Raw genomic sequence first — 12,300 nt, forward strand, 5'->3', positions numbered from 1 at the left:
TAACCTACTGCGTTCTTCAACGCTGTTTTTAGTTCAGATTTACTTTGGTGCTGTCTTCTCTTTTCTGTGAGTTTAAGGATGTTGTGGAAATAAGGCATTACCGGAAGCAACAGTTTGGTACGCTCAGGTTATTAGTTACAACTGTTATTGATTTCTTTTTTTTTAAATCAGGCCAGCCACTTTTTACTGTCATCCATGGAAGGGCTTTTATTAACCGTCTCAGACTTTTGGGACTTATGATTCTTTGGCATGATTCTTCGGAAAGTTCTTAAGCAGGATGGAGCAGTCTTGATTTAAGTTGTGAAAAAAGAAGACAGATTTGTACTTTTCATGCTGATGAAAAATAGCTGCTATGACTTTTCCGGCAACGTGGACAGGGGCCAAGTGAAGCTGAACTGGTCATGGTCTGTCATCTAGTGTTCCTTCGTCGTCGGCGATTTTGCCCCCGGCCTTTCTTGGTGGGCTTGGTGGTGGCAATCTGCCTCTTCTACCAGACCCTGACACTCCGAGGGACGAAGAAACTCTCAGCCACCCTCCCTGGGGCTGCCCCAAACACACCCACTGAAACCCAGACAAGCAGATGCAAGAAAGGATTCTCTCTGGACAAACAGTGCTTCCTTCTCTCGGATAATGCTCAGGAAATTAGAAAGGTAAGATGGTCATAAGCTTAACCTTGACATTTTCTCCAAAGAGAGCGATCTGCCTCTCTATCCTTTCTATAAAACTAAAATTAACTTCCATGAGATCTGAAAGGGATCCAGGGTATATGCAGCCCAGAGAGTGACCTTATGACAGTGAAACACATGTTAACTTCAACTTCTTATTTTACTTCCAGAAAGTCCTGGCCATTATTTTATTTCTTGGAATTTCACTTCATTACAATGGAATGAAATAGACAATTTGGAGGAAATGGGAGTGAATATTTTCTAAAATATTAGGATTCTAAGAGATCTGAAGTTCAGGAACATAAATCAGAGATTCTTAAACTTTGATAAACATTGAGCATCTCCTTCCTCAAGGCAGTCAGTGTGAGTGTCCAGACCATTCCAGACTTAAAGATACTCCAAAATTTTATTTTGTAATTGGTTAAATCAATTTTTCATTGGTGAACATATTTCTAGAGCAAATATTTATTTGCGAAGCATTTAAAAATAATAGGGTTCTTTAAAAGAATTGACACACTGGATTTTATTGTTTATGGAATTAGGAAAATGTAGATTATTCTATATTTATACCATACTAATTAACTTTACTAATCTCACTTGTCAAATGTTAGAGAAAAGACAAAGCACATAAACACACTCAGAATTTCTATTTTAATATACCACTCTGTTTTCGCTTGTCAGTGAAATGATGACATTTAAAATAGTCCAGCCTAAAAAAAAAAAGAAACAAATTCACAATATTCATGGTAGCAAAGCCAAAGATATTTATGCTACAGTAAGAAGTCTAACAAGTAAATTTAGGAATCTATAAAGTACTTTCTAATATCTACAATAAATCCTATTATTATGGTTATTGTTTGGAGCAGAATTTCTTACTGAATGCCACCAACAGCACTGCTATCATTATTACTAACACCTCCAGCACCACTACCATTTTGTTTTAAAAACTCTTTTATGTATTTCATGTCGGACTCATAACCCAGTGAGATAAGCAAGGTCGGTATGAGTGTCATCATTTTACAGATAAGATGACTGACACTCAGAGATGTTTAGGTGGGCCACAGGCCAGCATTATGACACAGTACATCTATCCGATTCCTACTGCGGGACTGATGCTCTAAATAAAAGTGAATTCAAAGCTTTAATAACAATTTGTGAAATTATGACTCTAAGAACTTATTTAAATACAAAATAATAGTAGGTTATAATAAAGAAAATTTGAAAACTTTTAATTGAGTGACTTATTTTATCAATAATGTCAAGAAACATCTTGACCAAGAAGTATCTTATGCAGAAAATAGCAGATAATATGTATAATTAGAAACACTTCTAGATGAAACTTCAACTGCAAGTTGAATCAATTATTAAATGCTCTAAAGTAATCAAAGAATGTGTATTTACTATTCATTTATACTAGCATTAACCTCTTATTTGCATTTTTGTGGGGTTTTTTTGAGTAGATCAAATTTATGATGGGTGTAAACTGTGACTTTGAAAGTCACTTCTTGTTTCTTTCTAATATTAATAAACATATTCTTTAAAAACAGTTGAGATGACTTTGCTCTTTAAGTATCTAAAATTTTTGCTAAGAATTTTGAATAAAAAGGTTTTTATTCATTCACTTACAGTTCTTGTTCCCTACTTGACTTTACGTGATTCCTGCTTTTGTCTGTAACTTAAGCATATGTTAACTGTTATTTGTAGGCTGTCACAGAAAATTCCATTTTAGCTTTGGATCTTCTGCTACTTATAAACCATCTGAAACTTATTGCCTGCTTGTGTAAAACATTTACTCTTCACAAAAAGTGCCAAACATATGATGCTTTTTTTTTCAAATTATTCACAGTCTTATATATTTTAACCATAAGCAAGATTCTAAATTCACAATTATAGTCCAGAAGCCCAGTAGATATGAAAACTGAATTTCCAAACATTTGCCATGTGCCTCTATTTTTAACTTAACTTGTGCCAACCATTGGTTTAGAGCCAGTTTTTATTAGAGATAGAAAGGAAACTAGAAGGAAAGTGTCATGCAGAAGTTAGTTAAAATCAGCAGTAGATGATCCAAGAATTGAATAATCATCCAGTTTTGAAGATTAAATATTTTTTTCAGCTAGCTTAAGTGAAGGAAGAAATGTCTTCAGGGTCAAAACAGATTATTATTAAAAACAACTACTTATGAAATCATTTAAAAAATAACTGATGAGATACTACATAGATTTTCCTTAAGACCTAAAATATAACTTTCAGACATTTTATAGAAGAAGCATTTTTTCAATATATAAATTTGGGGTTTTGTTATTACTTTTATTGGCATACCAAAACATACATATTATTACTCTTTCCCCTGTGTCCATTCATCTTTAGTGATTTATAAAGTTTCTTAAAACAGCTGGTTTTGACCTAAGGTTCATAGAATCCAGAAAGTATTTGGATGTATAATATGTCTACCAAACCCAAGCATTTTATGCAAAATATTGTGTGTTTGTGTATGTGAAGTTGTTTGGGAAAAATCATGCTTCCCTTCAAATATTCAGACCCAAAGAAATACCAAGAAACATGAAAAGTGTGTAAAAAGCAATATATTTAAACTTTAAACAAACTGCCCCTCCAAGAAGTGGAAGTAGTAGCTGGATTTATAAATCTAAAAGAGAAAAAAAAAAAAAAAACCTTAAAATATCTACCCAAGGACATTTTAAAAAGTGATTCAATGAATGCTGTAGAATTTGCAGGAATAAACATTCAGAAGCCAAATTATACTCACAGAGTGTTTATCATGTCATGGTTTCCATACTTTCAAGAATGAGCAATAAGTATGTCCCAGTCTTTTGGTTTCAGTTGTTTCTAAGAGAAGACCTTTTGTACTGTATCAGCCTAGCAACAGAGAGTTCTGTAGTAGCAAATGTTTAAAGGTGTGTGACTGACTGTGCCCTTTACACCTTTACAATTGGGATCTGGTTCAATGTCTAAAACTGTTTTCAGTATAGATTGAGATCATTGTATAGTATATGCCAACTTTCCATAGTGAGGAAGTTCTCTCCCACTTTCTGGCCAAATTTTAATTCTTTTTTTCCATTTTAACTTTCCAAAGAGGCTTGCTAAGCAGATGTACTTCTGTCATTTCTTCTGGGTTTTCTCTCAACATTAGTTGCTTGAATTTTGGCTGATGATTTGTCCTGTCTTAAAATTATTTCAATTTAATATATAAACCGAAGACAATTTCGGTTGTCTTCACTGAAGTAGGTCACTCAGTAGATTTACTTATTTTTCTGGAATCTAACATTTTAATATTTCATAACATAGGAATACATTAAATTATAAACAAACACAATGGGAGAAAAAATCTCCTTAGTATATCTTCCTTTAATGGAGAATTTGCTGTTCAGGGACTACATTTGTACTCACCATAGCCATGTGTTTCTGATTATCTCCTGTTGATTCTTTACAAGAATTACTGTTTCTTTGTTGCTTGACTGTTCATTCTCCTTCAGGGACTTTTCTTTACAACTACTCTACCTAGTATCCAACCATAACCCAATGCAAACCAATGAATGTTTTCATTTCAGGTATGTTTTATTTAATTTGTTGTGTTTCTAAAAATGCATGCTATATTTCACACCAAAAATTTCTAAAAATTACTTGGTTAGCCCAGGTTTTCTAGAAACAGAACCCCAGGCAAACACTTAATATTAACACTTTATTGGATGGTACAATCCACAAGAGTTGAGGGGAAAAAAAGGAAGAAGAAGAGCAAACAAATGGGTGCTATATTGAGAGACATCTCCCGAGAGGCTGCATTAAACTGCTGGGTCGGAGCAGGCACTGTGGGAAGGGGGCAAGACGGCAAGCAGTTTATCTCCTGGCTTTCCCCTTCTTCTTTCTTTTCATCGGTTTGAGTTTATCCCTTGCTACTTTCAAGTAGTGTTACTTCTACTCTCTGGCTGCTACTGGGGGACTCTCTGGGCTGTCAGGGCATCAGTGGGTACAGTCCTCTCAGGGCAAAGGTGAGCTGGTGCCTCCTTTTCAATCAGTACTGTGCACAGGAACTCCCAGGTGTGTGGTGGCCACGGTGGTAAAAACAGTGCGGGTAGCTTACCCTAACAATGGCATGAATAATGCTCGTTGGAGGGGAATGTAAGGCAAGGTAATCTAGTGTCCGATACAGTAGTTATGCTAATGTTGCTCTCTAAAATCTACAGACAATGTTGACATGTTCTCTTACTCTTGAGAAATGAAATCGCTTTCTTTAAGCGAAATGTTCGTAATTATCTCTCTGGGAACTCTACTCTCCAATTGAAGAAATATTCTCACATCATCTTTATCCATTCTCCTCCTTGTCCCTTTTATTCATTCATTCATTTTCTGCATTCATTAAATAAATATTTGTTGAGCAGTTTATATGTGCCATACACTATACCAGGTACTGGCAATACAGAAATGAAAGGCACCGAGAGACAGAGAAGTAAATAAATATAATACTAGGGAACCCATAACTTTAAGACAACATTTTGAAAGATAGAAAGGCACTAGAATGGGTAGAGAAAGAAAAAGTATTACAAACAGAAAATGCCACATATGCAAAGAAATTAAATAGCCAAATACATTTGGAGGATTCAAAGTATTTGCTTTGTGGGGTATGTGTAATGTGTCAAATGGAGCAGAACAAGAAGGCAGATAGATGAGGTAGAGAGTTGAGCAGGATCTAGATGTTGGAAATGTGGGCCTGATAAGGAGTCTGTTTTCGATTCTGAAGCCAACAGGAACCCCCGAAGAATGGTAAGCAAAAATGGCATGAATAGATTTTTGTTGTAGAGAGAACCCTCCAGAACACACAGTGAAGAATGGACGGGAGACAGTAGAATTGAAGATAGGCAGACCAGTTAGGAGACAATTTCAAAATGCCTCTTTATAAAACAGATACAAATCTTACTTTCCTCTTTGTTTTTGAACCTACCCTTTCAACCTTTTCCAGAACTGATTCTAGAGTTAATCTCTATTCATTACGATATTGCCATTTCAAACCTTTCCATTGACCATCCTTCCTGTTGGTAAACATGCTCCTACCTGACGAAATGTTAACAGGCTTTCTCTGTACCTGGCAGCCCACCTCCTTCTCTCTCCTCCCCTGCAGAGAATCTGTAGCTGGTTCTCTTCCCGTGCCCTTCCGGCCAGCCCTGCCCTTTCTATACCCTTTTCATTTGGTCATTTCTACTGGAGCATCTCTCTTGGTGACTCCTCCACTATCAAATAAAATAATTTATTTTCAATCCCTATCTTTCTTCTCTGAAGATTTTGTCATGGAATTCAAAAGGGGAGCTGTTGCTCTTTCTTGAAACTCCCCTTTTGAATTCCATGACACAACAGGGCTGTTCCCTGAGCTACGTGAATAACTGATGGAATCCTTCCAAGGTTTGTCTCCTCCGATGCTAAAAGGAGACATTCCCCAGCTCAGCTTATTGGGCCTTTAATTGTTTTATACTTTCCTTTGGCGATTATATCAAGTTTACATATTGTTCATTTTCATCCTTTTACATGTAACCCGTTGAGTATACTGCTAGCTTGGATTTCACGCTTGAACCCCCAGACCTGCATCTCCAATTTCTTGTTATCTTTTAATGAGGAGTAACAAGAACTATGGAAACTCAAACAATTTTCCCTCAAAATTTTCACATCTAAATCAAGGATTCCTCTTTACTTCTCTATTTCCATAAATAAAACTCCCCCCTCCCCTATTCTCCTGGATGCATAGGTTTTAAAACTTAGAGTTATATTTGATATTTATTGCTCTTTCTCCTTGCCCATAACATAACTCTGTAGGCCTGTCTCTAAAGGCAACATTTTTCAGATTTTTTTCCTTAAAAAGATTATCTATTTAAAAATTTTAAGTCAAGGTGAAAAACACAAAATATAAAATCTACCCTCTTTTGCCATTTTTAAGAGTACAGTTCAGAAGTACTAATTATATTTACATTGTTGTGTAAAGGCCACACATTCCTGCCCTTATTCAGAACCATTCGTTTCAACCCAGCTCGACTTGTATGTTACTTCCCAGTCTGTTCTCCGTCTCCCTGGCTTCTGGCCTGGATCTAGGTTTCCTCTTTATGGTTTGTACACTGCCTTTAGACATGCCGTTCCTTTTCTAGTTCTGACTTCGAACTTCTGAGACCATGATGTGCATTTGACCTTTTAGCATAATGAGTAACTCTAGTAAATCTCACCTTAGCACAAGCCTGGTTTCTCTTCCTGTCCTCCAGCCTCTAAGCTGACGCCTTTTCACAGGAAAATGTACTTAAGAATCAAGACAAAACTTAGGGAGGCCGATCAGTTTATCTGTAGGCAAGATCTCCAGCCTGGACTGAATCCATTTTTTTTTTTTTTTCTTTGAGAGGTTGGGATTAATGGCATGCTCTATCTGGGGATGTGGAGAGATGAGTTGGAGGAGAGCAGTAGGGGAAATAGGTTAAGGTCTTGAACTCTGAACAAATACATATATATTTACTGTCTGCCTCCCGCATAGAATGTAATCTCTTTAAGAACAAGGACTTTATTTCACTTACTGCTACATCCTTACTACCAAAACAGTATCTGACACATAGTGAGCACTGAATAAATATCTAGTGAATGAAAGAATATATAATTGAACCATGAATTTAAGGATTACAGAAGGCCTACTTTAGAGCAGAGACCAGGAAAAAAAACCAGGCAACAAACGACCTTCCCTCTCATTTTCCTCTTTGCTGAACTCTCAGGCTCTCCACTCCATCTCCTTCCTGTACCAGTACGCTTTGACCTCCTCCTTTACCCTGTCTTGCACTTCTGGTTAATGCCAATTATCTTGCCATTTTGCTGTAATGAATCTGCTTCATCAATTATCGTTCAATCTCTCTTGTTCTCTTTAGCTCATCTGATATGTTGGGGTCTTTATCCTATAAGCATTCTCAAGGATCTTCCATAGTATAACATTCACACAAACAAACAAACAAACAAACAAACCAACAAACAAAAAACAGCATCCTTTCCCAGCTGTTTTCTATTTCTCATCTTTCTTGACGTTTTTTGTCACGATCATCTAACCTCTCTATCAAGCGATTTCCATTTTTTAACAGACTGATTTTACTAAAAATTTCTTTTTACTTATTTTTATATTTTAGCAAGATTCGAAGGTAAGGTTTTTAAATCATGTTGATAGCATCTAAATACAGGAGGTCTATGTATAAGAGGTTCTCAGGAGATGTTGTCAGCATACTAACAGGTATGCAACTTTCATGAAATTAGTTGTGCTTACTGATGAGCATTTAATGTCTGTGGGTTTCTCTGACATAGTTGATTAGAGCTGTGTTAAACTTTTATAATGAAATATGCACATGGGTGAAAATTAATTATACTGAGAAAATTCTAAACAAATTCAAGTTTGTTTACATTAGATAAATTTTAATGAAGCCTGATAAAGCTCATATTTAAGCAAGTTATGTTAAATTTCCTATGAATCAAGCAATTAATCAGTTTATGGGTGTCATTCTCTCTTGTTTTTTTCAAAATAGTGGCAATAGCTGCTGCTTCTTTCTTTCTCTAACCAATTCTGTTTCTTGTTCTAGTAGAATTAGAAACTCACATAAGATAAACCCTCCAAAATGTAAACCACTCAATGCACTGACATAAAAAGTGCTTCCTGTTATCAACTTTGAGTGTGTGTCCTCTTAGGGTGAAAAAAAAAAAAAAAATGTTTTAGTTTCATTTTTCCCTTTGGTTTCTTTTGGGTATTTTTTCAAGGGAGCTGTTCTAACTAGAAGGGTGAGCTCATGTTCTAAAATAGGATTTATGTCCTCAAACAGAAACTGTACCAAAGTTGACGATTTGCAAAGTAAACAGTACTTTTGTCAACTTTTGTACTTTGCAGAGACTTGTTCAAGCTGTAAACCAAAACATCTTGACCTATCATGTACAGGGTTAAAGGAATATAATGATAAAAGATGAATTGAGATTTTGCTATATGTAAGGATCTTACTGAATTTGTTAAAACTAAATTCACTAATGGAGGCTAAATGTGCTTAAGATCCAAAATAATAGGTGAACCAAAATAATTATGAAGGCAAGTACATGGACTTGGAAGTGCAGAATGGGCCTGATCATGTGTTCTGAAATGTAACTACGTTTGTTATCTCTAATTCTTATCTGGGGACTCTCGATAGTGCTGCCCACCAGTGTGCTCACAGTGCATCCCAATGAGAGCAACTTGCAAGGGGAAGGCTTGGCAACTCTGCATATTACTGGTGAAAATAGACCTAATTATCTCCAGCAAAGCTTCTAACCTCAAACCTGTTAAGTATATTGATTAAGAAGTTTAATGGAGCATAGATATGTTGTAGAACAAACACGGGCTTTAGTACACATTGGCTCAAATTCCTGCTGTGTCATTTACTGGCTAGCTATAGGACACAGGCAAATTTAACTTGGATTTCTAAATTTATCACTGGAAAAATGGAGTTAACTGAGCCCTACTTATGAGAGCTGAATATATATCTGAAAATACCAAACATGGTGGCTGAATAGACTTAGCATTCAATAATGTTTGTGTCCTTTCTGCCCCTGAGAAGCTGAGTTTAAGCTCTGGCTTCAAAAACAAGTGCTAATTTAAATGGCTTATATTATATTAGTTTCAAGAATGCACATGTATTTTTGATCCTTAGCTTATATGTTTTCTTCGATATATTTTGCCCAGGCAAATGTTTAAGCCAGCAGGTCCTATGCTAGCAGTCTTTAGTTACTTTTCTCTTTGAAATCTCTAAATGCAATCAAGTGCAGGCACATTCCACGGGTTTTTCCAGGGCTGTGCATGATATTTCTTTCTTCTCTTGATCAATAAAATATTCGACTGAAAATAGTGAGAATGTGCCACATCTTCCCTGATTTACAAGCTGTAAATCATTTACAAATATTTTAATTCTCTTCATATTTTAATTCTCTTCATATAATTTCTTATAACACACCTCAGAGCAGACTTGACAAATTGAAGCTGTTATCTGCTGCCCTACGTATATTCTGACTATGTCTAAGAGAGAGATCTGGGGAAAAGTGGCCAATTTGGGATGAGAGAGTCAGGTAAAGGGGAAAGTCAGATGATAGTGAATAACCTATGGGGAGAAGATGGAATTTATTTAAATAGTAATATTGCTCCAGCGTCCTGGTGTTTCTTATTTGTTTTGACATGAGAAGAAGCAGCTGTTGTCGGGGTGTGGTGCAGAGTTTCGGAAACCTTCTGAACCACCTGTCGAAGGTCCACGCAGCTGAGGCAGAGCCTGCCATGCCCTGCTCACTTTTTCCAGGTGAAAGAGGAAAAGCACCGATAGGGCCTCAGTTCCAGTGCTGAAAAGCTGAGTGACCACGTGATTCCTTTGGGTTTCCTTTTCCGAGACTGTGGCATCAGGATGGAAAGGTCTGTTATAGAGATATTATGGGATCGAATTAGACACAGTACCTGGCTGAGTGCTTTGGAAGACACTGAGATTATAAAAAAAAAAAACATTGGTACATCTGTTAAAAAATAAGCAGGCATATTAAAATTTTTAAGAGTTTATTTGAGCAGAAATCTATTCAAGTCGGGCAGCACCAAAATGATAGTGATCAGTTCTCCACTGACCAGAGGCCTGGGAGAGACTTATAGAGAAAAGGCAGAAGCAAAGCTAGGAAATTACTGACTGGCTATAGCTTAAAGCCTAGTTGACTGTTTGTGGTTGGTTGTTTTTAGGTTTCTATTTCATAACCTTGAGGCATTTATAGGCTTAGATTTTGGTTTGCTTACATAGGTCACCAGGGCATTAGAGCCCTGTCTAATGCATTGTTCAATTAATTTAACACATCCCGAAGGATAACATCATGAAAATATTCTCACTGTATTTGGTACCTCTCAAAGGAAGAGAATACATATCAGCAACATAAATGTGAGTACCAGGAATCCCCATTTCCATTAAAAAGTTATAGTATAGTGTGCTATTCTAATGTCAAGTTAATAGTTATGTTTCAAAATGCCTCTAGAGTCCAAAATCATGCCATCACAATTGAGTTTTCTCTTGATGTTTTGCTGTGTCTTTAACAAGCAGTAGGAAGAGTAATAGCATTCTAATAGTTTCAGCCCTCAGCTTAGTTCTTCCCCAGTGGAAAATATAGCATTAATTTAGCCAAAATGCACAAATACTTCAGGAAAAATGGAACGGGAAATTAACTTTTCTGTAGCCTTGCAGGAACTACCTGACCTTGGGAAAGTATCGAGCAGAAAGTTGGCTTTTATATTGATCTGTAAACCTTCCCTACTGGACACACCCAGAGGGGAGAGTGATTTCTATTGAGCTTTTCATCACTCCTTCTTTAATTATTATCTTTTTTTTTTTCTGAGTAAACAGTGAAAACATTAATAACACATCTGAAGCTTCCTATACATAAGCTACACATAAGATATTTTAAAAGCAGATAGATCTGGGGCAGAGTTAATTTTACTTTCGGTGGAAGAGTAGATAAGAATAGGAGAAAAGAAGGTAAGCTAGTTATTTTTCTTTTAAAGAAGCAATGGTTAAATTAATACTATTTCTGCTTTAAACAGACCCATTTGCTAGAGAGCAGATAAGATATATTTGTGAAAATATATTTTATCAGAAATATAAACCTCTAGAAGCTAGAATTGTCTCTTCTTTTTACTATAAAATAATGACATTTTAAATAGAAGCCTCTTTTCTGTGATATAAATGGGAGGATGTCTCATTAGCCAATGATGGGCACAGGATCTTAGGATAATTCTTAGCAAAATCCTGAACAAAGTAACCAGGCATTTATAATAATGTAACTGCTCCCTGAGAAGTCTAGCATTTAAAACCTTCTAATTACTGGCAGTTGGATCAAGTTTATACAATGCCTGGCACATATCAGTTTGAAGGAATGGATGAATGGGATCTAGCATAAATCATGCTGTGTGTCCAGTGTGTAGAACTTACTGTGGTGGTCAGCAGTCCTTAAATCCTTCTTTTGTACTTTCATTTGGATTCTTAAACTCTGGTTCCCCCATTCAGGTCTTCCTCCATTTATAAGATGTCCTTACCTTCTGCTTTCCTGAGAAGACCAAAACAATCTGTTATGTTAGAAGAAGTGGTTTCTTCTTTAGGCCTGGCCTATGAGACCCTGTGCTGGACCTTCTAAGAATAAACTGGAGCTCTAGGAAGGGAACTCATTCTGCTAACCAGTCACAAAAGAAAGCCAAACTCAATTAATTTTCTAACAGAAGGATTATAGTTTAAGGAGTTGCAAATTTAATAACAGTATCAAGTCATGTCTTATTCTTTCCTCTACAGGTAGTGCTTATGTTGTGGTATTACCAGATATTGTTATCCTGACAATTTTTGATTTTTAAAGCAAAAAATTGGCCATTGCAATCTTAATCATTCTAGATTGAGTGTAATTTTGAAAGCTCTAGGATAGAGTGTGAAAAGAATATGTGAAGTTGTGTTATGATGTGTTGGTGTGATCGTGCAGCCTCTGGCAACATGAGCAGGATCAGAATAGACTGGGTGGAATCTTCTAGAAGGGAAGTATGAGAAAGAGAGTTCTTAGGACTCAGCCAGGCTGGGATAAGTGTTACTGGGGTAGTCAC

The 12,300-nt window shown here is 36.2% G+C and overlaps 1 protein-coding gene across 1 annotated transcript in view; it reads left to right on the top strand.

The window, feature by feature from the left end:
• Positions 1-401: 401 nt before the first annotated feature.
• The window catches only part of CPED1 (cadherin like and PC-esterase domain containing 1), a 273,287-nt gene continuing 261,388 nt past the window's right edge, over positions 402-12,300 (top strand). The window contains exons 1-3 of the mRNA XM_011357245.2: positions 402-650; positions 2,370-2,445; positions 7,817-7,828. Of these exons, the coding sequence (XP_011355547.1) occupies positions 402-650; positions 2,370-2,445; positions 7,817-7,828 (337 nt within the window). The remainder of the gene's footprint in view (positions 651-2,369; positions 2,446-7,816; positions 7,829-12,300) is intronic.

The sequence above is a fragment of the Pteropus vampyrus genome, unplaced genomic scaffold (genome assembly GCF_000151845.1).
Source record: "Pteropus vampyrus isolate Shadow unplaced genomic scaffold, Pvam_2.0 Scaffold33, whole genome shotgun sequence".
NCBI classification, from domain to species: domain Eukaryota; kingdom Metazoa; phylum Chordata; class Mammalia; order Chiroptera; family Pteropodidae; genus Pteropus; species Pteropus vampyrus.